Source organism: Tamandua tetradactyla, chromosome 13 (assembly GCF_023851605.1).
Source record: "Tamandua tetradactyla isolate mTamTet1 chromosome 13, mTamTet1.pri, whole genome shotgun sequence".
In the NCBI taxonomy this organism is placed as follows: Eukaryota; Metazoa; Chordata; class Mammalia; order Pilosa; family Myrmecophagidae; genus Tamandua; species Tamandua tetradactyla.
The window spans coordinates 94919485-94944250 of NC_135339.1; the positions used below are offsets into that span (position 1 = coordinate 94919485).

At 46.4% G+C, this 24766-nt stretch overlaps 1 protein-coding gene across 1 annotated transcript in view; it reads left to right on the plus strand.

Moving 5' to 3' along the window:
* Positions 1 to 308: 308 nt before the first annotated feature.
* The window catches only part of LRRC27 (leucine rich repeat containing 27), a 40282-nt gene continuing 15824 nt past the window's right edge, over positions 309 to 24766 (plus strand). The window contains exons 1-7 of the mRNA XM_077126431.1: positions 309 to 510; positions 1293 to 1429; positions 1510 to 1780; positions 4490 to 4620; positions 9664 to 9722; positions 16993 to 17145; positions 21711 to 22080. Coding sequence (XP_076982546.1) covers positions 1571 to 1780; positions 4490 to 4620; positions 9664 to 9722; positions 16993 to 17145; positions 21711 to 22080 — 923 coding nt within the window. The 5' untranslated portion in view covers positions 309 to 510; positions 1293 to 1429; positions 1510 to 1570. The remainder of the gene's footprint in view (positions 511 to 1292; positions 1430 to 1509; positions 1781 to 4489; positions 4621 to 9663; positions 9723 to 16992; positions 17146 to 21710; positions 22081 to 24766) is intronic.

Sequence of the window (24766 nt, forward strand, 5' to 3'; positions counted from 1 at the left end):
GGCTTGCCGGCGCGCTGGTGGGACGCGAGCGCTGCAGGTGAGGCGGGGGGCGGTGGGACGTGGACACCGCGGCGGGGCGAGCGGACTGGCGGTCCCGAGGCCGCCCCCGCGCCCCGCGCGCGCCAGCAGCGCGCGGCCCGTTTCTAGGCTTGGACGCTAACCCTGGTTTTGAGAGGTTTTCCCCGAGAGCGTTGCCGTTGGCGATCCCCCACCCCCTTCAAGTCCCGTGATTCACGAAGAGGAGCTGTGGAAAGGCGCGCGGTCCCGGCAGCGGGGGCCGAGTCCTGTTCCCCTCCGAGGGGCCCGCCTGCTGCGTGGACGGCCCCGCGCCGGCCTCGGCCGCCCCCCTCCGAGGCGGGAGACGCGCGTGTCACCGGGTTGTGTGTGGGGGCTGTGCACACACGCACGTGACTAGTTAGAGACGCAGCGGGGGGGGTTATCCGAGCAGTTGGGGTTCCTGGATCGGGCCGTGGAAAGGGCGAGCTGATGTAGGGCGAACCGGGAGGCGAGGTGGGAGATGTGGTGATGGACCTGAAGTTTCCATGGTACCGTGGGCGGGGGCGGATGCGCGCCCGTTAGTGTGGGTGCCCGTCTGCTCCGGGGCGGATGTGCGCCCGTTAGTGTGGGTGCCCGTCTGCTCGGAGCCAGGCTGCTTGGCCTCCAGCTCGCCCGCAGTCCTGTAGGGCGGGTCCACTCTCCATTTTCTGGGACAGCCCCTGCAAGTCAGTTGTCCTTGTCTTTCTCGGGAAGGGGTCTCTCCCAGCAGTGCCCAGTGCAGGTTGCCATTTTATTTTACTTAACAATATTAAAAAAAATCATTGGACTGGGGTTTATATTAAATGAAGGAAAGCACATGAAACTCAGTAAGCTTTCAAATGTTGATTATTATGGCTGGGTAAATTGTTTGGAAACCACAAGTGAAAGTGAGGATGTCTCACCGAATGAGGTTTTGGTGGTCAACAATTCTCAAACTTTGTGTTGATTAGAATTATTGTAAAACAACTAAAATTCACAATTGTAGTTTAATACATATTTCTCAAGCATCTCACTGTGTGCCAAACCCAGTGCTGACTAGTGGGACAAAGTGATAGCAAAGCAGCCAAGATTCCTGGCCTCAAGGAATAAAAGCAGGTGACAGAGCCAGGGCAGAAATAAGAAACAGCACAGCCTCGGGGACCCCCGTCCCCAATTTATTTATGAAAGGGTTACAGTTGGGTTACAGACTTTAAAGTGTTCTCATTTATTTTCAACCCTAAATAACAATTCCTGTTTTACATTTTTACATTTTCCAGGAGTTTAACATGAAATCCTGGGAAGCCATAGTACAAAGTGAGGAGCAGAGAATTTTTATCTGAACCTTCTTGTCGTGCAGTTTTTCATAGATTTAAGATGCAAATGCATGATCCTGTTTATTAAAAATAATGACCTGGTAAGCAAGTTAAGTCGTGCTGATCTGAATTCTTTCTGTGTTCTTGTACTAGGAGAACTAACCCCTGTCCCTGTTCTCAGGTGACTGCAGACTCGAGGATGAGTGTTTGCTGCCGGCCTCCTCCCACCTCACGGTCGACAGATGGAAGGAAGCTGCTCACACAAACCTTCGCACGAGGCCGCGGACCCCTTGGAGAGGGGTGCTGGCAGAGCTAGGCGCGTAGCTGCCTCGCCCTCCAAAGACGTGCCCGTGGGTGTGGAGGGCGTCATCTCTTCTGCCTCCCCAGTTTTAGACTTGAGTCAAAGTGGGCTTTATCATTTGGGGAGGATCTTTAGAATTCCCTGTCTCAGAGTAAGTGGGGCTGCTCCTCGCATCTCATGTGCCTCACAGACCTCAAATGAAAGCTTGAGTCCAAGGCTTGTACTTGTAGAGTTCTCTCTAGGAAGGATAAGCTCGGGAATGGCATAGGTGAAGAGTTAACCGGTTTTTTCTGTATTGATCAAGGTAGAGCTAGATTTTGAGTAGGAGCAGCCTGTGGAAGAAGTATGCATATTTGCTCAATGGTCAGATGCTAATAACTGTGTTGTCCTTGGCAAAGCCCTAAACACAAAATACTTTGCTAGAAACCGCTGTGGAAAACACTATGTCATGGATTTAAAACACAAAATTCTTAAAAAAAAAGTCTGCATTAAACAGCGATAAATGGTTTCCTCACCCACGATCTGGCTGGTGTCATGCACTGACTTTAACTTCCCCAGGTCAGTCTCTGTGCTTGGCCTTCGTCACACTGGATGCTATCTGTCCCGCAGTCTTACGGTACAGCTTTCCTCAGAGCATGGCTCTGCTTTGGACAGAGGTTGCCAGTCCCAGCAGTACCTCCCATTGCTTCTAGTCACACCTTTTCTTTAAAGCTCATTTTGCTCTCATCCAGAAATGGGGGTGATGATATTTTCATGGTTATTGTAAAAATTAAATAGTAATGTCACAAAGCACAGTGTCCAGAACATAATCAACACTCGACACACTGTGTCATTAAGATGCTGATTGGCATTTTTGAGTGCTCCTACAACAGCTCTACACTTACATTTAAAATGGCTGCCTGCTTTACTAAACCCTAATACTGTGTATTTACATACCCCTGTTTATAGCCTCCAGGGCTAGCATCAGTCTTTTGGTTTCTTCCCTTCACCCAGCCCTATGGGAGTGAAACACTGAGTCGTGGGACTGTACCTGGGGCCCCTTATTACATGCATGCTGCTTTTACTCTCACAAAGACCCTCAGCTCTTTGAATAAGGGGCCCAACTTTGTGAGGTTCATGTTACCTTTATGCATAAGGGGAGAAGGAGATTCCAAAGCCATTCTTCAGACTTAATAAAAGAATCTCGTTAAGTATTTATTCCTTTCAGGAAACAGAGACATCAGTATAAATTGTATTACCATGGCAACAAATCATGAGCGGGAAGGCTCAGAGTTGTGGACTTCTTTGGGTTACAGGTTGCAGTTTACCATTGTGGCAGCAACCCCCAGAGTCACAAATAGTACTTTCAAAGACACTTAGAGTCGTGGGGTATGGAAAAGAGCCCCCATTTTCAGATGAGTCTCATGAGAGCAATGCAGGGGATGGAACCTTGGAATCAGTTCACCGCTTGGCCCTAGCTGGCTTACTGGCATGAGATAGCGCTGCTTTCCGGAGGTGCTGAGGAAGAATTTCTTCTTACCCAGGTTGAGGGATCTGTGGATTCAAAGCTGGGTGCTAGGATTAGTTTGCAGAAAGAGAAGTAGCAGGCTGAGAAGCTTGAGGCCACCCGGAGAAGGGAAGCAGAGGATCGTGCATCCTCTGCCTGCAGCTGTCACATGGTTTCCCTGGACCACAGCTGTCGCTTTAGACTTGAAGATGTTAGCCTCAGTCTGTTCGTGGAGCATTGCTTTCTAGTCAGGCTTCGCAAATTGGAATCTGGAAGTGAGCTTCTGCCATCACTTGTGCAGGGAAGTGGAAGGTGGCATTGGGAGCAGGACAGTGACAGGAGAGACGCAGCATGGTGGTGCTGTGTTATGCTCATTAGTTTTTAGAATAGAAAAAGCCATTTAATCACAGAGGCTAATACTTCCTGTTCCAAGCCCTGCTCATATAGCCTACAGCGCCCTGTGAGGGAGCTCTGTTATCCCTGTTTTGCATCAGCGGACACTGGAGCACCGAGAAATGTAGTGAGTTGCTGGTAGGATTTGCAGCCTAGGCTTAAGTCCAGGCAGTTGGACTTCAAGGTTGGTGTGCTTAGCCTCTGTACTCTGCCACCTCCGCAGTGGGTAAAGGAATCAGTAAATAGGCGCACACACGTTCCAGTGGGAGAAAAATGATTTGTCATCCTACCGTACTATGATTGTCTGTCATAGGCATGTATACATGTTTTTCAACCTGGTTAAAACCAGTGAATATTCAGCTTACCTCCTACCTTCCCTTACCACTGTGTCTTATGTAGGGTGGTGACTTGAAGTGCCGCAGAGTTGACTTAGCGACCTGTGTGGCGGTTTATCAGGGCAGTGCCTCCGCGGGTCCCCAGGAGCATCTGTCTCCATTGCTCTTTCTGCTCCTTTGCTGAGCAGCGAGGCTGCGCTGCCGAGGGCCAGGGTGGGCTCTGGGGGCATCTGTGAGCACACCCGCGTCCTGGGGGCGGGGTGCAGAGTCTTGGGAACGGTGGAGGTGAACACATGAAAGTTAGGGCCTAGGAGGAGAAAAAGGTTTTTCAAAAGCCTTTGGTATCAAAGGGATATTTGGTGGGGCGAGGATGAGGGGCTAAGTGTAAGCCTTGGAGGGAGGAAAGACTGTGTCTCCTATTTCAGCCTCAAAACCAGCATAAGGGCTTGTGGCTCTTTCCGATTCTCAGGTCCACTGCTGAAGCTCTAGAGATACAGTGTTACATGTTGTATTTTAACTTGACGTGTATACTTGCCATTACTAGAAGTTCTCGTGGGAATGCATTTTGGCTAGGTCATGTTTTGAGTCTACTGTTCCATTTTGGTTAACAGAACGTTCTCTGATTCTCTGTTCTTTTCTCTGGAAGCAATTGTATCTTCAAAGAAATGCCCTCTCCGTGATTCCTAAAGATTTCTTTCAGTTACTGCCAAATCTGATTTGGCTAGATCTCCGGTATAATAGAATTAAAGCTCTTCCTTCTGGGATTGGATCTCACAAGTAAGTGTTCTGTTTCTATTTCCAGATGATTTAGAGGGTACTGAATGCTGTTCTTTTGCTGCTTAGCTTTACCCTTGGTTGAACTTTGGCTTCAGAATAGAAACAGTTCATAGTCATTTTAAAGCCAGCTCGGAGATGTGATGGCTGAATGCACCAAATGCAGAGAAACGTGATCATCACAGGATATTTTGTATACAGAGAATGCAGATGGATGCAGCGCCCTGGTAGGGCAGTCCCTGCAGATTCTGGCAACCAGGTGGCCTCTGCCTCTGTATTAAACTCTTCTCCATGTCTCAGGTGCTGCTGCCCAGAGGCTCAGAAAGTCATCTGATGAACTTAAAACCATGTCCTTTGCGTTCCTTTGCGCTGAGGACCTGAGCATATCTGTAGCATTTCTTGCTGACCCCATTTTGGAAAATCTGAAACCCCCAAAGCAAGCCCAGATTTATGCTGCTCCAACCCCAGTGTTTTCTAGCGCCTGCACCTCCAGAAGCAGTCCCTGACCCTGCCACAGAAATGCCTTTCCTCCCTTCCTCATCCTCCATGGGCCCCTCCGGTAGCTGTGGGGGGCGGCACCCTGTCCTTTCTGAGACCCTCTCCGTGGGGTTGTCCGCTCCCATCTCCCTTCCTTTCAGGCCCATCCCCTTCTCATTCAGCGCTGCTTAAATTTTTGAAACGACTGTGTCCTTACCTCCTTTGCCAAACATTTCGGTCCCTCCTTTAATGTTAGTAAGGTAAATGGAGTGGGTGGGAACAGGTGAGAGCAGTGGGTCAGCTTTGGGCTGTGAGGCTGCACCACCCGGAGCGTGGCCATGGGCTCAGGCCAGCAGCCTCTGGGTGGTGTCTACTGCTGCTGCTCAGCACCGGCGTGTGTGTGTGTGTCACTGCCTGGGGACCAGAGGGCCTGCCATCTCCTGCTGTTCCATCTTGCTGGTGCTCCCATCCCCCAGCTCTGCCCCGGCCTCTACGTGCCTGTGCTGGCGCTGGGCTCCGCAATGCTTGACGTGTTATAGAGGCTCAGAAGATTAGTCACTCGGCTCACGTTTACTGCACCTACTGTGCGTCATTGCTGAACTGGCGCTGGGTCTGTGGAGGGGAAGTTCTTGTGTCCTGGAGCTGATTTGGGTGGGCTGCAGATTGTAATGCAGTGGGCGGCATAGCAGGCGGTGACATGTGTTGGGAGCAACAGCAGGCTGTCAGGACAGAGGGGTTGCGGCCTTAGATTGGGGGTCACGAAAGGCCCCTCTGGGGAGCTGCGTGTGGCCAGGCCCAGCCAGCAGGAGGGGTCTCTGCAGCTTCTGGGGATGGGGGTGGCCGTGAGGCAGGAGGAGGACATCACGCCCAGGCCCTGCGGGGGGAGTGGGCTTGGTAGGTGCGAGGGCCTGCAAGGTGGCCACTGGGGCTGAAGGGGGCACAGAGAGGCCGCACAGGGCTTGCAGCCATGGACGCAGTTTGGGGTTTTATTTTGAAGGATGGGGAGCCACAGAAGGGTTTTAAGCGATGCGTGGTGGAACTTGGCCTGGCTTTAGAGAGTCCCTCCATCAGGAGACGAGGCTGCCTGCGCGAGGGTTGGGGCAGCGGCCCCCCAGGAGAGCAGTGGCCTGTAGAGCTGCTGCTGCGGAGTGGGTGCAGGGCATGTGCGGCAAGCGCCCCAAGGCAGCCCCCAGTGCTTGGGCCAGTCATCATGTCCTCAGAGACCATGGTCATGAGACTGCAGGACGGAAGCTTCTAGAATGCCCTGCACTGTGCTCCTAGTGCTGTTGTGAGAAGCACCGTTAAGAAGTGCGTTGTTGGGGGAGCGAGGGTAGCTCAGTGGTAGAGTTGTCGCTTCCATGCAGGAGACCCAGGTTCAATTCCCGGCTCATGCACTTCCCCAAAATAAGCAAAGAAAGAAAGAAAAAACTAACAAACAAAAAATTCAACGAATGCTGCTGCAATAACAGGATATGCACATGGAAAAAGAATGAAATGTGACCCCTGCCATACAGCATGCAAAAAAAGGTGAATTGTTACCATAAGAGAACATCCCCATGAATCTTGCTCTGCCCCTCTCCAGGTGCTGCAGGGAAGCAGCTTGTTTCTCGTGATCAGCGGGTGTCTGGGAGGGGAGGGGGCAGTGACCAGGCACCCGAAGCAGCCACTTGAGCTCGGGGGACTCTGGACTCTGCGGGGGCCGGCAGAGGGGTCCGCTGTGCATTTGCTGAGTTTGCTCGGCCAGCTGGGGGTGACGAGGCTGAGTGGCTCCGGGCCTGTGTCCACCCCATCACAGTGACCCACAGCCTTACAGCTAGAGCCAGGTGGCCTTGGCCCTTGGGTGCGTGGTTCAGGGCGCTGTGGGAAGGCTTTGTTCTCAGGATCATTTGTATTTAGAATACTTCAGCACTTTTTGTCCATAGATTGTTTTAGCTTCAGCACTCAATTCTGGAGAGTAATTGCTTCTCGAAGGGTAAAAATAAACTACAGCTGATTCCTATAAGTACTGTGCTTTTTTCTAACATAAGCACACAGTTGTCAAATTTTGGAATTCTTTGTGACTTTGTCGGTCAAAGCCAGCTGCTTAATGGTGTTTAAGATATAATTTTGCTTGTAATTTATAACCTATTATATCATTAAAATTAGATCAGCTTGCTTGAAGAGCTGAAACACATTAATTAGAAATTTTAAGTAATTATGGCCTTATTAAAAGCCTTAAACTTTCAAAAAGCATGATTAAAAAGAAGACCGTATTTCGCTGTGTAACCCTCTCCCCCTTCTCGGTGTGTGCACAGCAGAAGGGAGAGTAAAACGTAAAGCAAGCGGGCAAGCAGACCCGCCGCAGCGAGAAATGTACATGTCCAGGGGAAAATCAGTGAAATGTGACAGTAAATTGGGCATTACTGATAAACATTTGGAGCATTGGTGATTGATAAACTTATCGTGAAAGTGTGTGCAAGAATATCATCTGTTATTACATTGGTGGGAAAGCCCTCCCATCCACGGTCAGCTTAATAGGTGGTCATTGCCCCCCCAGAACAGAAAAGAAAAAGCGCTGCAGTGGGTCAGCCATGCTTTGCTGCCCTCTGGTGCCGTCTCTGGAGCCTGGGGACTGTCTTCTGAGAGCAAATGCTGCCTTCCTTGTCTGTTCTGCGTTAAATTAAAGGGGCTGAGCCACAAACAATGGTTTGAAGTAACAAAACTGGAATAATTCACCTTTGTGTACTTTGAGAAAAGTTTGATTCATAAAGTTTATTCCTTAAAAACGTCAAATAATAAGGAAGATGCGAAGAGATAAATGGAAAGAAAATTGCCTGATTAAGTGACTTGATTGACCTTTGGGGTTGCCAACCAAAATGTCCAACTTAATTTAAAGGAACTCCTTACTGAATTCTCAGTTTTATACCTGTGAAATTATAGTTTTTCTACTTTGGAACTTTCGGGAGACTTGTTTTGTCTGTGTTGGATTTTAGTGTTTCCGCATGCCTGGACAGAGCAAGCCTTGACTGATGCCCTCCTCCAGTCAAAGCCTTGAGAGGATTAGGAATTTGTAGTTGGCTCCAGTTGTCTCATGCGTGCTCCGGAGCTCAGGCTTGTATTCTTAGAAACCCTCCTGGGAAAGGAAATCTGAGGACACAGATTGGTTTATGCCCTGGGCCTCTCTGGTGTCCTGGGACTAATAGTGCCTTACTGACCAGTGCTGGTACCACACGGTTCTGCTTACACCGCGGAGGAGGAGAAGGTAGGCTGTCCCCCAGGTCTGTCCACTGGGCCTGTCCTCGGGCCTGTCGTCAGGCCTGTCCTTGGGCCTGTCCTCGGGCCTGTCCTCTGGGCCTGGCCTCGGGCCTGTCCTCGGGCCTCTCCTCTGGGCCTCTCCTCTGGGCCTGTCCACTGGGCCTCTCCTCTGGGCCTGTCCACTGGGCCTCTCCTCTGGGCCTGTCCTCTGGGCCTGTCTTCAGGCCTGTCCGCTGGGGGACCTGAGGCCTGTCTGGGACAGGGACAGTTACAGGTGACCCAAGCCCAGGTCCAGTCCGCAGGCTGGGAAGGCCCAGAATCCCCCAGTGCCCGCATCAGATGCCACCTGGTCACAGCTGAGTGTCCCTGCTGGGCCTTGGCAGAGCAGTCCAAGTGTCTGTGGGAGCCCCGAGGACTGGGTTCCGGCTGCCATGGGATGGAGGCCTGCCCTTCCCGAAGGCCCTGGGCGGAGGACGTGCTGGCCCAGGCCAGGCGCTTGGCTGTCTCTGCGCTGCCTTTCAGCTGCGGATCTCTAAAAGGGACAGGGGAAAGCAGCGTGGTCATTAAGGGCTCATATCTACCCAAGAATGAAGTTAGACAAAAGGAGCATAATGCAGTATATGAGTTTTAATATAAAATAGATTTTCTCCTAGTCATTCAGTTAGTCAAATTTTATTGGATCTTTCCCTTTCTCCTTCCCTCCTTCCCTCCCTTTGTCTCACATTCTTTCTTTCACCTAGTAATCATTTACCCATGACATATTTTGTGCTAAATTTTATTTGGAATAAATTAAAGGATGCAGAAGCCTGATTTTGAGGACCTTACATTCTTCATTGAAGAGTGAGGACATTTTCTTCTGGACACTTGTGACTAGAGGAGACAATTCCCTCCGAGCATCTGTGAACCGTTAAGGTTCTCCGAGCACACGGGGCGAGAGCTGGCACCAGCCAGGCCCCCTGGAGGGTCAGAAGCCCAGGGCGGGTGGTCTCTGGCAGGAGCTGACTCATGCCCAGGAGGCCTGTGGCCGTGTCTGCAGACACTGAGGCGGTCACCCCTGGGGTTCAGTGTGTGCAGGCCAGGGGGGCTGCTCAGCTCTTCCAGGGTCCGCCCCATAGCCCCACAGCAGAGCCTCAGCCTGTCCCCCATGCTGGGGAAAACCTGGCCTAGAGGGTCAGACTCTGATTTGTGTGTCTGACTGTGTGTGTGTGTGTGTGTGTGTGTGGTCTCTATTAAAGTTTCCTCTTTGAGGCAAAATGAAGAAATTTGATGGTGTATTTTAAGCATGGTCATTTAATTTTCTGCTTTTTAAATTATATTTTCTGTTTTGTTTTAAAGGCATTTGAAAGCTTTGCTTTTAGAAAGAAATCCTATCAAAGCGTTACCTGTGGAGCTGGGTAAGTGCTAAAACGGTGAAATGAGAGGAGTTTGAAGTGCTGTCTTTCGAAGGTCTTGGAACCTGTGATGGATATGGAGGGTGCACAGGAGGGAAGGCTGATGCTTTGAAGACCCCTTCTGCTCTGTTCTTCCAGGGTTTTAAGATAGAGCTCCTCAAACACTGTTAATATTTTGTTACATATGATACCCATAAAACATCGGCATAATTGAAGGAGTAATGAAAATGAAACGTTTTGAGGAAAAGGCCCACTCCCCACACGTGTGTAGGACCTGACTGCTTCCTGACTGCTTCTCCCTGCCCACAGTCAGGCCGCTGGAGTCCACCATTCTCTTGCTTTTCTTTAAAGCAACCCTAAACGATGCATTGCTTGAGCTTCCCTCCTTTTGCACTGTTTATAAATTGAATCATACCATATATTCTTGGTGATTTGCTTTTTTTGCTCAATGCTTTTATGGGAATGTATTGATGTTGACATGTAACTGTGAAGTTCATCATCTTTGTCCCTTTTCCCTGCTATGAATAAGGAGGAGAGAGGGAGGGAAAGAGGAAGGTGCTGGATTTCCCCTTTTATACATTTGCTTTGTCCATTGATTTCTGCTCTTATTTTTATTAATTTTGTCTATTTCCTTTAGGTTTGATTTGCTGTTCTTTCTTCTAGCTTATTTAATTAGAAGCTTAGATTATTAATTTTAGTTTTTTAGGTTTTTTTTATATTACTGATTTTAAACCTTTCTCTTCTAATGTATTAATAACTGTAATTTCCCTCTAAGCACTGCTTTGGCTGCAGTCCAGAAAATTTGGCATGTAGTATGTTTTTATTATCATTTATCTCAAAATATTTTCTAATTTCCAGTGACCCCTGGGTGATTTAGAAGTGTACTGTTTAATTTCCAAACAAATGGAGATCTTCTTGAGTTCTACCTCAATACTCCAGGGGGCAAGAGAACATATACAATGGGATTTCAGTTATTCGAAGTTTGTTAAGACTTGCTTTTTGGCCCAGGATATGTTGTTTTGGTAGTTTCCTCTGTGTACTTGAGAAGAATGCAGTATTTGGTGTAAAGTTCTGTGTATTCAATTAGGTCAGATTGTTTAATTACGTTCAAATTATCTACATCGTTACTGGTTTTCTGGTCTGCCTATTCTGTCAGAACTTAAAGACTGTGTGACCATCTTCAACTCTGCTTGTGGATTTGTCTGCCTTTCCTATTAATTTTAGATCTGTCAACCTTTTCTCCCCATATTTTGATATTGTGCTGTCTATTGAATAAAATTTAGGATTCTTGTGCTTTCTTGTTTGATTTACCCTTGTGTTTTAGTTTGCTAAATGCTGCCCAAATGCAATATACCAGAAATTGAATGACTGTTTTTTTTTCTTTTACCTGGGCAGAAATCAAACCTGGGTCTCCGGCATTGCAGGTGAGAACTCTGCCACTGAGCCACCATTGTCCACCTTGGAATGGCTTTTAAAAAGGGGAATTTATTAAGTTACAAGTTTACAGTTCTAAGGCCATAAAAATATTCAAACTAAGGCATCCCGAGAAAGAGACCTTGACTCAAGAAAGGCTGATGTCCGTCACATGGGAAGGCACCTGACTGGCATTTGCTGGTCCTTGTTCCTAGTTGCTTTGCTTCCAGATTCTGATGCCAGTGGTTTCCTCTCTCAGCATCTGTGGGCCTTCACTTGGCTCCGCCAGGACACAGCTCTGGATTCTGGCTGGCCAACATCTCATGGGAAAGCACGTGGCAACGTCTGCTGGACTCTGCCCATATCTAGGCATCTGCTGTCCCTGCCGGTACTCCAGGCTTCTCCAAAGTCTGCATCTCTTTGTCAGCTCGCAAGCAGTATCCGGGGACTTCTGCATTCGCAGTTTCTCCCAAACATTCCCCCTTTAAAAGGGCTCCAGTAAACTCCACCTGGAATGGGCGGAGTCACATCTACATCTAATCAAAAGTTCAGACCCACAATTGAGTGGGTCAGTCTCCATGGAAACAATTCTGATCAGAGTTTCCACCCTACAGTGTTGAATCAGGATTAAAGGGCAAGGCTTTTCTGGGGTACACAACACTTTCAAACTATCACGCCTTGTTATTAGCTAATGCTTTTTCTCATTCATAACACTATCTTTTGGTTAGTGTTTGCACACCAGAGCCTTTCTGTCTTTTTACTTTCAAACTCTATCCCAGAAAGAAACCCCGCACAGAAAAGCAATGGATGTTTGTTTATTGATCTTGTATCTTGCAGCATTGCTGAACTCATTTATTAGTTCTAATAGTTTTTTAGTGGATTCTGAAAGGTTTTCTATTTATAAAAGGTCATGTTATCTGCAAGTAGAGAGAGTTTTACTTCTTCCTTTCCAATCTGGATGCTTTTATTTCTTCTTCCTGCCTAGCAGCCCTGGCCAGAACTCACAGCAGTGCTCAAAAGTGGCAGGAGCATGCGCCCTTGTCATGTTTCTGATTGTGAGGGATAGAAAATTTGGTCTTTCACCACTAAGAATGATGTCAGGCATTTTTTCGTAAATGCCCTTTATCAGGTTGAGGAAGTTCCTCTCTGCCAGTTTGAAAGGATTTATGTACCCTAGAAAAGCCATGTTTTAAGCCTAAATGATCTTTTGGGAGCCATGGTTTCTTCTAATCCCTGTTCAGTCGTGTATGTTGGAAACTTTAATTAGATTATCTTCACAGAGAGGTGACTCACCCAACTGTAGGTATTAGCCTTGGATTAGAGGGAGATGCGACTCCGCTCATTCCACGTGGGTTTTGATTACTTCACTGGAGTCATTTAAAAGAGGAAGCATTTTGGAGAAAGCTTCAAAGCAACATAGCCACGAGAAACAGAGGGTCCACCAGCCAGTGCCCTTTGGAAATGAAGATGGAAAATACCTCCCCGTGATCTTCATGAATAAGAAGCCAGAGGAGAAAGCTAGCAGCCTTCGCCACGTGCCCTTCAGCCAAGAGAGAAACCCTGAACTTCATTGGCCTTTTTGAACCAAAGTATCTTTCCCTGGCTGTCTTAGATTGGACATTTCTGTAAATTTGCTTTAATTGGGACATTTCCATGGCCTAAAACTGTTAACTTGTAACTTGTTAAATTCCCCTTTTGAAAGCCATTCTGTTTCTGGCATATTGCATTCTAGCAGCTAGCAGACCAGAACACTCTATTCTTAGTTTTCTGAGTGTTTTTATCATGAAAGGTTATTAGATTTTGTCAGATTTGGTTTTGTATCAATTGGGATGGTCATTAGTTTTTTTCCCTTCATTTTCTTAATGTGGTCTATTATATTGATTGTATTTTTTATGTTGAGCCACCCTTGCATTCCTGAGGTAAATCCCACTTTGTCACGGTATATAATCTCTTAAACTTGGTGTTAGATTCAGTTTGCTAGCATTTTGTTGAGGGTTTTTTGCATCTATATCCAAAAGGGATATTGGCCTGTAATTTTCTTTTCATGTGATTTTTTATTTTTGTTTTTATTAACACGCTGTTATTGAGATATGACTGCTGCCACCACACACCGTGCAGTCCGTCCAGAGCACCTTGTGATGCTTCACCTTGCTTTGCTGCCAGAGTGACCCTGGCCCCACAGAGAGAGTTAAGATGTACTCCATCCTTTTCATATTTCTGGAAGAGTTTGAGAAAGATTGGTGTTAAGTCTTCTTTAAACGTTTGTTGTGATTAACCATTGAAGCCATCTGGTTGTGGATGTTTGTTGGGAGGTTTTTGATTACTGATTCAAACTCTTTACTTTTAGGTCTGTTGAGATTTTCCATTTCTTTTTCAGTCAGTTCAGGTAACTTGTACATTTCTAGGAATTTTCCCATTTCATAGAAGTTATTTAATTTGTTAACATACAACTGTTCATACTGTTCTCTCATAGTCCTTTTTATTTCTGTGAGGTTAGTAGTAATGTTCTCACTTTATTTCTAACTTTAGTTGTTTGTATCTTTTCTCTTTTTCTTTGTCCGTCTAGTTAAAGGGTTATCGATTTTATCTATCTTTTCAAATAACCAACTTTTGGTTCATTGGCTCTCTCCATTGTTTTACTATTCAGTATCTCATTTATCCCTGCTCTAACGTTTATTTCCTTCTTTCTACTAGCTTTGAGTTTAGTTTTCTCTTCTTTTTCTAGTTCCTTAAGGTGTAAATTTAAGTTATTGATTTGAAATATTTCTTCTTTTTTACTATAGGCATTTACAGTTGTAAGTGCACTGCCTTCTCTGCATCTCAGGTTTTAGTATATTGTGCTTTTGTTTTAATTTATCTCTAAATATTTTCTAATTTCCCTAGTTATTTCTTCTCTGACATATTGGTTGTTCAGGAGTACATGGTATAATTTCCACATAGTTGGGAATTTTCCAGTTTCCTTTTGTTATTCGTTTCCACCTTTATTCTATTGTGGTCAGGGAAGATACTTTGTATGATTTCAAAGTCTTTTAAAATTTATGAAGACTTGTTTTGTGGCCTGACATATGGTCTGCTGATCCCTATGGCCTTGAGGATACTCTGTGTTCTGCACTTGTTGAGCAGAATGCTCTGTGCGTGTCTGTGAGGCTTCGTTGGTTTTACCACATTGTTCAAAGTCCTCTGTTTCCTTCTAGATCTTCTGTCTCCATGTCCTGACCATTAGTGAAAGTATTTTATTGAAGTCTTTATTATCATAAACTGTTTTTCTCCTTTCAGTTCTGTCTGTTTGCCTCATATTTTTTGTTCCTTGTTGTTAAGTGCATATGTATTTATAATTATTATATCTTCTTGATTAATAGACCCTTTTATCAATATATAATGTCCTTATTTGTCTCTTGTGAAAGTTTTTAACTGAAAGTGTGTTTTGTCTGATATTCTATGGCTCCCCTGCTCTCTTCGGCTGCTATTTACATGGGATATTTTTTTCATTCTTCTTTTGGACCTAAAGTGAGTAGTTAGTTAGATCATGGTTTTTTACCCATATTCCAATCTCTGCCTTTTGATTGGAGAGTTTAATTGATTTACATTTAAGATAATTACTGATAATGCAGGAAAACTTATGCCATTTTCTGTTTGTTCTTTATATGTCTTAAACCTTTTTTGTCCCTCATTTCCTCCATTACTACCTTCTTTTGTGTTAGTTGATATTTTATAGTGAACCACTAATTCCCTTCTCATTCCTTTATTTTAGATACTTGTATTTTATAAATTTTTTAAAAATATTTATTTATTTTTTGGTTGCATGGCCCAGGAATTGAACCTGGATCTCCCGCATGAAAGGCAGGCATTCTAACCACTAAAGTACCTGAATATTTGTAACATATATTTTTAAGATGTTTTATTTGTGATTATCATTTGACATCATTAATTTATAGCAATATAGTTTGAATTGATGCCAACTTAATTTCAATTCAGCTTGAGATTGTGTGAGTTGTTTAATTACTAATTCATATTTTAAATTGTTATAGGTCGTTGAGTACGAGCGTAGTTCAGTAGAATTCCCGCCTGCCATGAGGGAGACTCAGCTTCAGTTCCACCCATGCACTTCCCCAAAACAAACAAACAAATGAAAATACAAACAGAAACAAAAATTCAGCAAATGGTGCTGCAAGGAAGGTATACTCCCATGGAAAAAGAATGAAATGTGACCCCCACACTATAGCATACAGAGAAAAAATTACCATAGGTAAAGTCAGGTGTCCGTTTCTGTTACGCCAGTTTGGGGATGTCTTAATTTCACCACAACGTTGAAGGATAGTTTGTTGGTTATAGAATACTCTGTTTATAGGATTTGCTTTTTTTTTTCATCCAGCACCCTGCATATGCCATTCTTCTGTCTCCTGATGTTCTAATCTGCTAGCTGCCACAATGCAATGTACCAGAAACAGAACAGCTTTTAAAAAGGGGAATTTAATAAGTTGCTGGTTTACAGTTCCAAGGCTGAGAAAATGTCCCAATTAAAACAAGTCTCTAGAAATGTCCAATCAAAGGCATCCAGGGAAAGATACCTTGGTTCAAGGAGGCCGATGAAGTTCAGGGTTTCTCTCTCAAGTGAGAAGGCACGTGGCGAACATGGCAGCGCCTGCTGACTTTCTCGTGGCTCTACCAAAATAGAGACTCTCTCCAAAATGTTTCCTCTTTTAAAGGATTCCAGCATGCAACTGCACCTTCAGTGGGTGGAGACACACCTCCACGGAAACCATCTAATCAAAAGTTACCACGCACAATTGGGTGGGTCACATCTTCATGGAAACAATCAAAATGCTCCCACCCAGCAATGTTGAATGAGGATTAAAGGGCGTGGGTTTCCTGGGGTCCACCACAGGTTCAGAAGGGCACCTGACCACCAATGTTTCTAGTGGAAAGGCAGCTGCAAATCGTGTTGATGTATGTGATGAGTTGTTTTTCTCTTGTTGTTTCCAAGATTTTTTCTATCTTTCAGTGGCTTTACTATGATGTGTCTAAGTCTGAATCTCTTTGGTTTGTCCTTCTTGGGATTCATTGAGCTTCTGAGGGGTGGAGATTAAAGTTTATCTTTAATTTGAAGATTTATAGCCGTGATTTCTTGATCTACTTTCTGCCTCTTTCTTTCTCTCCTTTTGGGATCCCATCACACAGTTGCATGCTCAGTGTTGTCCCACAGGTCTCCGAGGGGCGAGTCTCTTCCCACCCCCACCCCTGTGTCCTTCATGTTTCCCTGATCTTCAGTGGCTAGTTTTACTGTCGGTGTTGCAGTCCCTGACTGCTTTTGTTCTGCCACATAACATCTGCTGTCAAGCTCATCTCATGAATTTTCCATTTTAGTAATTGTAGTTTTCAACCCCAAAATTGCAATCTGGTTCTTCTCTGTAGTTTCTATTTCTTCATTGACATTCTGTATTTGCTGAGTCCTTGGTGTCTGTGCTCACCCCAACTTCTGAGCCCTCGCAGAGACAATGTCTCTTGACTGCTTTTTGCCCTGGGTATAGGCCACATTTTTCTTTTTTGTGTGTGTCTTATGTTATTTTGGTGAAAATTTGACATTTTAGATCATTTATTTTAGAAATTTTGTATTGTGATTTCACCTGAGGGTTGTCACTGATTTTGTTCGCTCATTTAATTTAATTTTTTGTAACTGGTGTTAATCTGCTGAATCTATCTCCCTTGTGGCGTTTTTACAAACGAATCTCAGAGGTCTGTCATATCATGTTGACCAGAATGCTTAGGAGGCTCATTTCTTTACGTGTGAAGACAGCGGCTGTCACCTCTCCATTTTCATTCCATGAAGACTGTGCGCAATGCTGGCTTCTCTGTCTTGCAGGGAACCTGAGGACCCTGAAAGCTCTGAGCCTAAGACAGTGCCCCCTGGAATTCCCTCCGCAGCTCATCGTGCGCAAGGGGCTGGCCTCCATCCTCACCTTTCTGCGTATCTGCACAGCCGAGTGCTCCTTTCCCAGGGACTCGGCTCCTCAAGGTTAGTCAGCCAGGCCACATTGAAGCTGAGCTGTGCACATTGTAAAGGGAACCCCAGGGGACCTGTCCTCTCCTGTTCACGTGCCCTGCCGAGCCCACAGAACACTGATCACGGGCAGCCTCGTGCCGCCTCAGTCATCCGCCTTGCTTTTCCTTGACCCTGTTCTTGGGTTTACATTCTCAGCACCCATTATGAAGCCCGTCCAGACTAGATTTTTGATAAAAGTTCTTTGGGATAACGAAAATGAAATAGTCACCGCCACTGCGACAGCTTTGGACACTTCTGTAAGAATTTTCTGGTACTCTGTTAGGTGCTACTTAAAAATAAACACAGTGGGGCTGTGCAACGGTGGCTCAGTGGCAGAATTCCACCTGCCACGCCAGAGACCTGGTTTCGATTCCCGGTACCTGCCCAAGCAAAAAATATATATAAATAATAAAAACACAGTAAAATGTCTCTTATTCATGGCTAGGTATAAATAATTAGTATAAAGATGGCCCTTATAAATATGTTTTGTCTAGTCACTTTTTTGGTGGGTACTCACTAAACAGTGTCATTTTTTCAGCATATTAACCGTCCAGTCAAATATTTTCAAATTCTCATGAAATGCTCACATAGTCACTCTACTTAAATGCAGAAGAAAGAAACTAAAATAAGTGTTCTAGTTTGCTAGATGCCAGAAAGCAGTATACTAGAAACAGAATGGCTTTTAAAAAGGGGAATTTAATGAGTTGTTAGTTTACAGTTCTAAGTTTGTTGTTAGTCTAGAGTTCTAAAATATCCCAAATAAAACAAGTCTATAGAAATGTCCAATCTAAGGCATTCAGGGAAAGATACCTTGATTCAAGAAGACTGAAGAAGTTCAGGGTTTCTCTCTCAAGTGAGAAGGCACATGGTGAACACAGTCAGGGTTTCTCTCTCAGCTGGAAGGGCACACGGTGAACATGGCATCATCTGTTAGCTTTCTCTCCTGGCTTCCCTTCACGAAGCTCCCTGGGAGGTGTTTTCCTTCCTCATTTCCAAAGGTCACTGCCTGATGGACTCTCTGCTTCATGGTGCTGTGTCGTTCTGCTCTGCTATCTCCAAATCTCTCCAAATCTCCCACTTTCTCCAAAATGTTTCCTCTTTTATAAGATTCCGATAAACTAATCAAGACCCATCCAAATGGATGGAGACATGTCTCCACCTAATCGAGCTTAACAACCACTCATGAATAAATCACATCTCCAGGGAGATGATCTGATTACAGTTTCAAACGTACAGTACTGAATTGGGATTAGAAGAAACGGCTGCCTTTAAAAACGGGATTAGGATTAAAACATGGCTTTTCTAGGGGACATACATCCTTCCAAACCACACAATAGGGATGAAAGGGAATCGTAACTCTAACATGAATATTCTGAAATATTAGCTTCAGAATTTCTAAACTTTTGCAATTTAAGACATAGCTTCTATACTTAAGAAAATTAATGGGAATCAAGCTCATCTAGTGAATTCTTCATTTTAGCAATTGTAGTTTTAAACTCCAGAATTGCTATTTGGTTCTTTTTTATAGACTGGAAACAATGTCAGGATGTTATATGTATGATACAGTGAAAATGTGATTCAGTCTCTCTCAATAAGTTACAGCGCTGCACTTGTGACCCAGAGGACCCATATTAGAAATATTTTTAATTATCAAGAGTAAAGAGTTGGCCCCAGTTTCCATTGCTAAAGCTGACGAAATGCAACATACTAGAAATGGCTTGGCTTTTACAATGAGAGTATATTAACTTACAAGCTTAACTTCTGCGGCTGTGAAGATGTCCACCTCAGGCCTCAGCAGAAAGAGCAGAGAGTTTCTCCCCAGCGACCGGTGTCCAGTGATCTGGGCCCTCTCCACGTGGCACGTGACTGTGACTGCTGGTCTCTCCTGAGTTTCATGCTGCTTCCAGGTCTGGCTTTAGTGGCTTCCTCTCCATTTCCACATGTCCTCTCAGCTTCTCTCTGTCCTTTATTCTCTTATAAAGGACTATAGTAAGAGCATTAAGACCTATTCTGAACGAGGGGGGTCACATCTCAAGATCCTACTCACCATGGGTCCACACCCACAGAAATAGATTAGCTTTAGGAGCACAATCCTTTCTGGGTCCATAAGTCTTCAAACCATCACACTGTACCCTCTGGACCCCAAAAAGCCATGTTCTTTCTGTATGCAAAATGCATCCTTTGCATCACAATATCACAAAAGCCTTTAATCATTTCAGTAACAATAAGAAGTGCAAAGTTTCATCAAAATCAGTTACAGATGTGGTCTGTCCTAAGACAGAATACCCTCAAGCTGTGGCCCTGTGTTACCTAGAGAACAAGTTATCTGCTTCCAGTATACAAAGGAGAGGTAGGCATAGGGCAAATCATAGGGAGGAAATGGAAACAAAACAGGGGTCACTGGTCCCAAATAGATCCAAAAACCTGTGGGACAAACTCCATTAGATTTCAGGGACTGAGCCTCATCTATAGAATGACGTTTGTCTTCAGGGATTCCCAGGGTCTCACACATGTGGCCATGTTCTCCCGAAACACACGTTGGGGTGAAGGCTCCAACATCTCTAAAGCATTGGGGTGATGGCCAGGCTCCCAGCTATACCCTTCTCAAGCTTCAGGGTGGCAGCTGGACTCTCCCCAGTCTCTGCCTCTGAGCAGTGGGTGGTGGCCAGACGGTCCCCAATCCCTGGAGGATGTGCTCCACCCTCTCTGAAGCCTAGGGCAGCAGCACTGTTCCAGAACAACCAGGCAGAAGGCTCACCCTCTCCACACCCTGGGGCACACTCATCCTTTCCACACGTGTGGGTGGGTCTGTTCTTTTCACCTGAGAAGATGTCTTTCGTCCAGACCTCTGCTTCCTGGTTCTGTTCTTGAAGCCATTTCCCCTTCAATGCATCCCTTTTAGTCCAGGCTGGCAGTGGTTCTGTTCATACAAATCTCACAAAAGACTTGTTGGTTTCTCATGCAGTGCATAGGGGTCCCAATCCTCAGACAGTAGGACTTTACAGAATTCTTTCTGGATTGCTGCATTTCCAATCCTGACTTATACTGAAATGGTTGGCTGGTTCTGCATTTGGCTAAATCTTCACATGGGGCTCTATTCTCTGGGGACTCACTTTACAGAAGCTCAGAATTTTCCAAACCATCAGTTTACTGGTTTCTTCGTATCCAAGAGTTCAGCTTTCAGCTTATCCCTTTCCTCTCACATTTTATTATAAAATGAAAGGAGAAGCCAGTCTGCATTTTCCACATTTAGTTTGGAAATATCCAAGCTTATCACTTCTGTCTTCCATCCAACATCAGAACTCATTTGCCAAATTATCTGCCAGTTTAATACAAGGGTTGCCTTCCTTCTGGTTTGACAATGACATATTCCTCCCTTCTGTCTAAGGCCTCATCAGAAATACTTTAGCATCCATATTTCCGTGAAGTCTCTTCAAAGCAATCCAGGCCTTTTCTGTCAAGTATCACAGTTCTTCCAGAATCTTCCCCTTATCTAGCTGTTCCAGTCTTTTTACTGTTTACATCCTCAGCACCCAGCTCTCCTGGTACCAGAATTTGTATTAATCAGTATTCTTTAGGGTAGCAGATCCGACTGGCGATATCTGTAAATATCATGAGATCTTATAAAAGTGTCTCACACAACTGGGGGGATACACGAACCCAAATTCTGGAGGGCAGGCTGTAAGCTGTGGACTCCGATGACGGTTTTTGACAAATCCCTCAGGAGAAGCTGCCCATGATACATGCAAAAAAAAAAAAAATTACTCCAAAATGGCAAAGTTCCTGTAGAAAGGTCAGGTCCTTTCAAGCAGTTTTCATTCAGGTTTCAGGCAGCCTTAAATTGTAATTGTTGGCATGTTTATAACAGCGTGGTGTGGCACAGGTGAGAGTTCAGCCTTTTTTCCTACTGCTTTACTTTCCTTTGGCTACTCTAGAAAGTACCTTGCAGTGGGCTGGCTTAAGGAATGGGAATTGATTAGCTCATGGTTTTGACTGGAAAGGTCCAGACCAGGGTGTCATCAGGGTGACACTTTCTTCCCCAAAGACTGGTGTTCTGGGGCTGGTTGCAGTCCTAGGCCGTGGGCAGTGCCCACCGCGGCCTCTCCTCTTCCAGGCCTGTGGGCCGTCAGCTTCTTGCTTCCCATGGCTTTCTCTCTCGGTCTGCATTTCGTTCTGCTTATATAGGACTCCAGTTATGGGGTTAAGACCCATCCTGAATGAGGTGGGCCCACCTTAGCTGAAGGAACCTCATCAAAAGTCCTGCTTACAGTGGGTTCAGCCCGCAGGTGTGGGTTACCTTCTGGGGTGCACACTACTTCAAACCACCATACGGATATCAGCCATTGGTATGAGGATTAACATAAAGTGTGAGCGCTCAGGGCCTGGGGGCAGCCCATCAACCCCTCCCCCCAGGCCTCTCTGTAAATGGAATTGCTGGGCTGCACTTAGGTCTTTCCTCAGAGGAAGGGCATCTGAGTGCAGTATGCCAAAGCCTGCGAGAGCATGCAGTGTACTAAAACAGTATTTTACTCCACTAGAGATTTCACCAGTTAAGATGAACAGAAATGAGCTTCCAAAGCCCGCAGTGGATTCATCCAACGCAGGTGCCTCTAATGAAGAAGGAGTTCATTCTCAGGACCCTAAGGAGACCAAGTTAACAGAACTGGCACCCTTTCTCCCGCCTGTTGAAAAACTGGACTTAAGGGAACTCAGAAAATCCAGCGATCCTCCAGAGGACTGGCCCAGTGAAGAGGAAATAAAGCGCTTTTGGAAGCTGAGGCAGGAAATTGTTGAGAATGAAAAAGCAGAGGTTCTTGAAAATCAGCTCTTACCTGTTGAATTGCCTCCAAATCTCAAGGCAGCATTGGAAAATAAGAAAAGCAGTCCAAAGCCAAGAAATATTTTCAGGTAAAATTTGAAAGCAAAAGTACGTTTTTCATGATTATGAAAAAGCTTTAATGTTGTTTTGCAATCATCTTTTGAAACACTGGGTGAACGTGTGCCATGCCCTCCTCGTTTATGGGGGTGGGTGCCAGCTGTGCATTTAGGGTGACGGTCCCTGCGACAGGTGTGTGTTTAGGGTGACAGTCCCTGCGACAGCTGTGTGTTTAGGCTTCTCATGGGACGTTTGCTTTCTTAGCTTCTCTCAGCTCTCTCCAAAAACGTCTCTCCCTTAAAGGACTCCAATAAGCTGATTAAGACCCACCTTGAGTGGGCAAAGTCACGCCTCCATGGAAACAACCTAATCGCAAGGTCCCATCTAACAATAGTCACTGGATTAAGAGAATGGCTTTTCTGGAGTGTGTAACACCTTCAGACCGGCACAGGGATGAAGTGTCCATTGCCTGCAACATTTTTACATGGTTCAGCTGTGTATAGTGAGTGTGCAAGTGTGTTCGTTTGTGCATGTGTGTTCATGTGCGTGCAAGTGTATGTGAACATGTATATGTGCGTGTGCATGAGTTTACATGTGTGTACATGTGCATGTGTGTGGCATGTACATGTGACTGTGTTGTGAGGGAGTGAGAAGTGAGGGGGAGAGAGAGAATGTGGCAGAATCATTAGTGTGCTCCCAAGGGAGGCGACGCCACACCCAAGGGCGAGACCTGGTTCTTAGATGTCACGGTGATTGGGGCCCTCCAAGGCCCACCTGTACCTGGCGACACAAACACACACACGGTAAATCTGTGGTGTTAATATTTCATGGGTGGTGATTAGGACAAAATGTCTAAACAGGCTCTGGGGGCAGGATATGGAAAACCAGGCTGAGAAGCGCTGATCTGCGCTAAGTGTTTACTACAGTGTTCTTTCAGTCCTTGGGTTTGAAAATGTGCAAAATTAATAAAAGAAAAAAATGAGTGCCATTTAAAAATTATAACCTTAGAAAAAGCATATAATATAGGTTTCTAGCTGTAACGTCACCAGAAGCTCAAAGCCATTGTGATGTCCTGAGTCCACACAGGTATGCGGTGAAAGAACGGAAATATTCTAAGCCCCCCACTTAGGGACCTGCCCCCACATTTGTTCCCTTGATTCAGGCTTTACAGTTTACAGGGGACTTTAGTGCGCGTGAACTTACTCCCCCCACCAACCCAGGGACACAAATGCCGTCCTCCCATGTTACTCATGGGGAAACTGAGGCTCGAGGAGGTCGAGTAACAGGCCCCAAGTCCTGCCTTCATGCCTGTATTCAGATGCCGTTTGCCCTGGCCAGGGCCCGCCTCTCTCCTGCGGTCCACCCTCGCCCTGCCCCAGGGCCCACGTCCCTCCTGTTGTCCCGTCTTCATCCACCCTCGCCCTGCCCCAGAGCCTATGTCCCTCCTGCCATCCACCCTTGCCCTGCCCCAGGGCTGCGTCCCTCCAGCCGCCCACCCTTGCCGTGCCCTGCTTACCAGCCCCTCCCTCACCTATGCACACACAGTGTGTCACCCACACAGAAACCAGAGTGGCCTGAAGTGAATGTGGCCATGTTTCCATGCAGAAGCCTCTTGAATAACTTCCCCCAGACTCAGATGCCTTAGCCCAGCCCACCAGATGCCCCTTGGCCAAGCCACCTACTTCCCGCACTGTCCCCCGGATCCTGCCTGTTCACCTCTTGGAGGGGTCCCCCTGAGTCTGCCTGGGAAGGTTGATGGGGGGCCTTGGGTCCTGAATGGACATGGGCTCCCCTTGGTAGCTGTGTGGGCTTGGGGCCAGTTTCCCAGCCCCTCCCAGCTCAGACCACCACGGGATGGCACTTCACACCTGCAAAACGTCACGACCGTCTCTGGCTCAAGACACAATGTGCGATGGCAGTGCTGTGGCCAGTAAATCCCCGTCCTCTCCTTCCTTACGTTCTGTGGTGTTAGGAACAATATTTATCAAGGAAGGTGTAGTCAGATTTGTAATAGTACTTTTAAATTGTATCCGGTTTTCCTGACTCAGAGACCAGCCCCCTCCTCAGAGGTTTGGGTGAGATGAGGGGTGGGTGCCGAGAGCTGGCGTCCCTAGCGGCTGGGTGGGCCCTGCAGCTGGTGCCTCCTGTAGGGCCCGCACCTGGGCGAGTTTCGGGGCACCTCTCTGCACCTGGGTTTCTTCCTGCTTTGGGGAGTTGTGGGGTGAAGATGCTCTCTGAGGGTGCTGGCACCTGGTCAGAGCCCAGGGAAGATCTGCCCTTCCTGGTAGAGGTGGTGGTGCACCCCTAAAGGGACCTGCCTCTGCATCTGGAGCTGGGGTGGGGTGCAGGGGAAGCCCAGCTCTGGGCCTGAGGGCAGTGGGTGTGGCTGGAAGCCAGGGGGGCACTGGTGTGGTGGGAATTGGGGAGAGGGCAGTGCTGTGGTAGGAATTGGGGGTCAGTGGGTATAGGGTGGGAAGCAAGGCTGGCAGTGGAGTCCCACTCCCCCTGCATGAGGTGGCTTAGGGCAAGCAGCTTCTCCATCTCAGAAGGAAAAGGCTATCTTGTCTGTGACTGGGACCCAGCCAGAGTTACAGGCAGAGGCCCCACTATAGTGGTCAGGCAGTGAGTGCAAGAATGCCTGGAACAAAGCAGGCTAGCCCTGATGCCCCTTTTCTGTGCCCCATGGAATGCCAGACACAACGGAGCAGCATGTAGAGT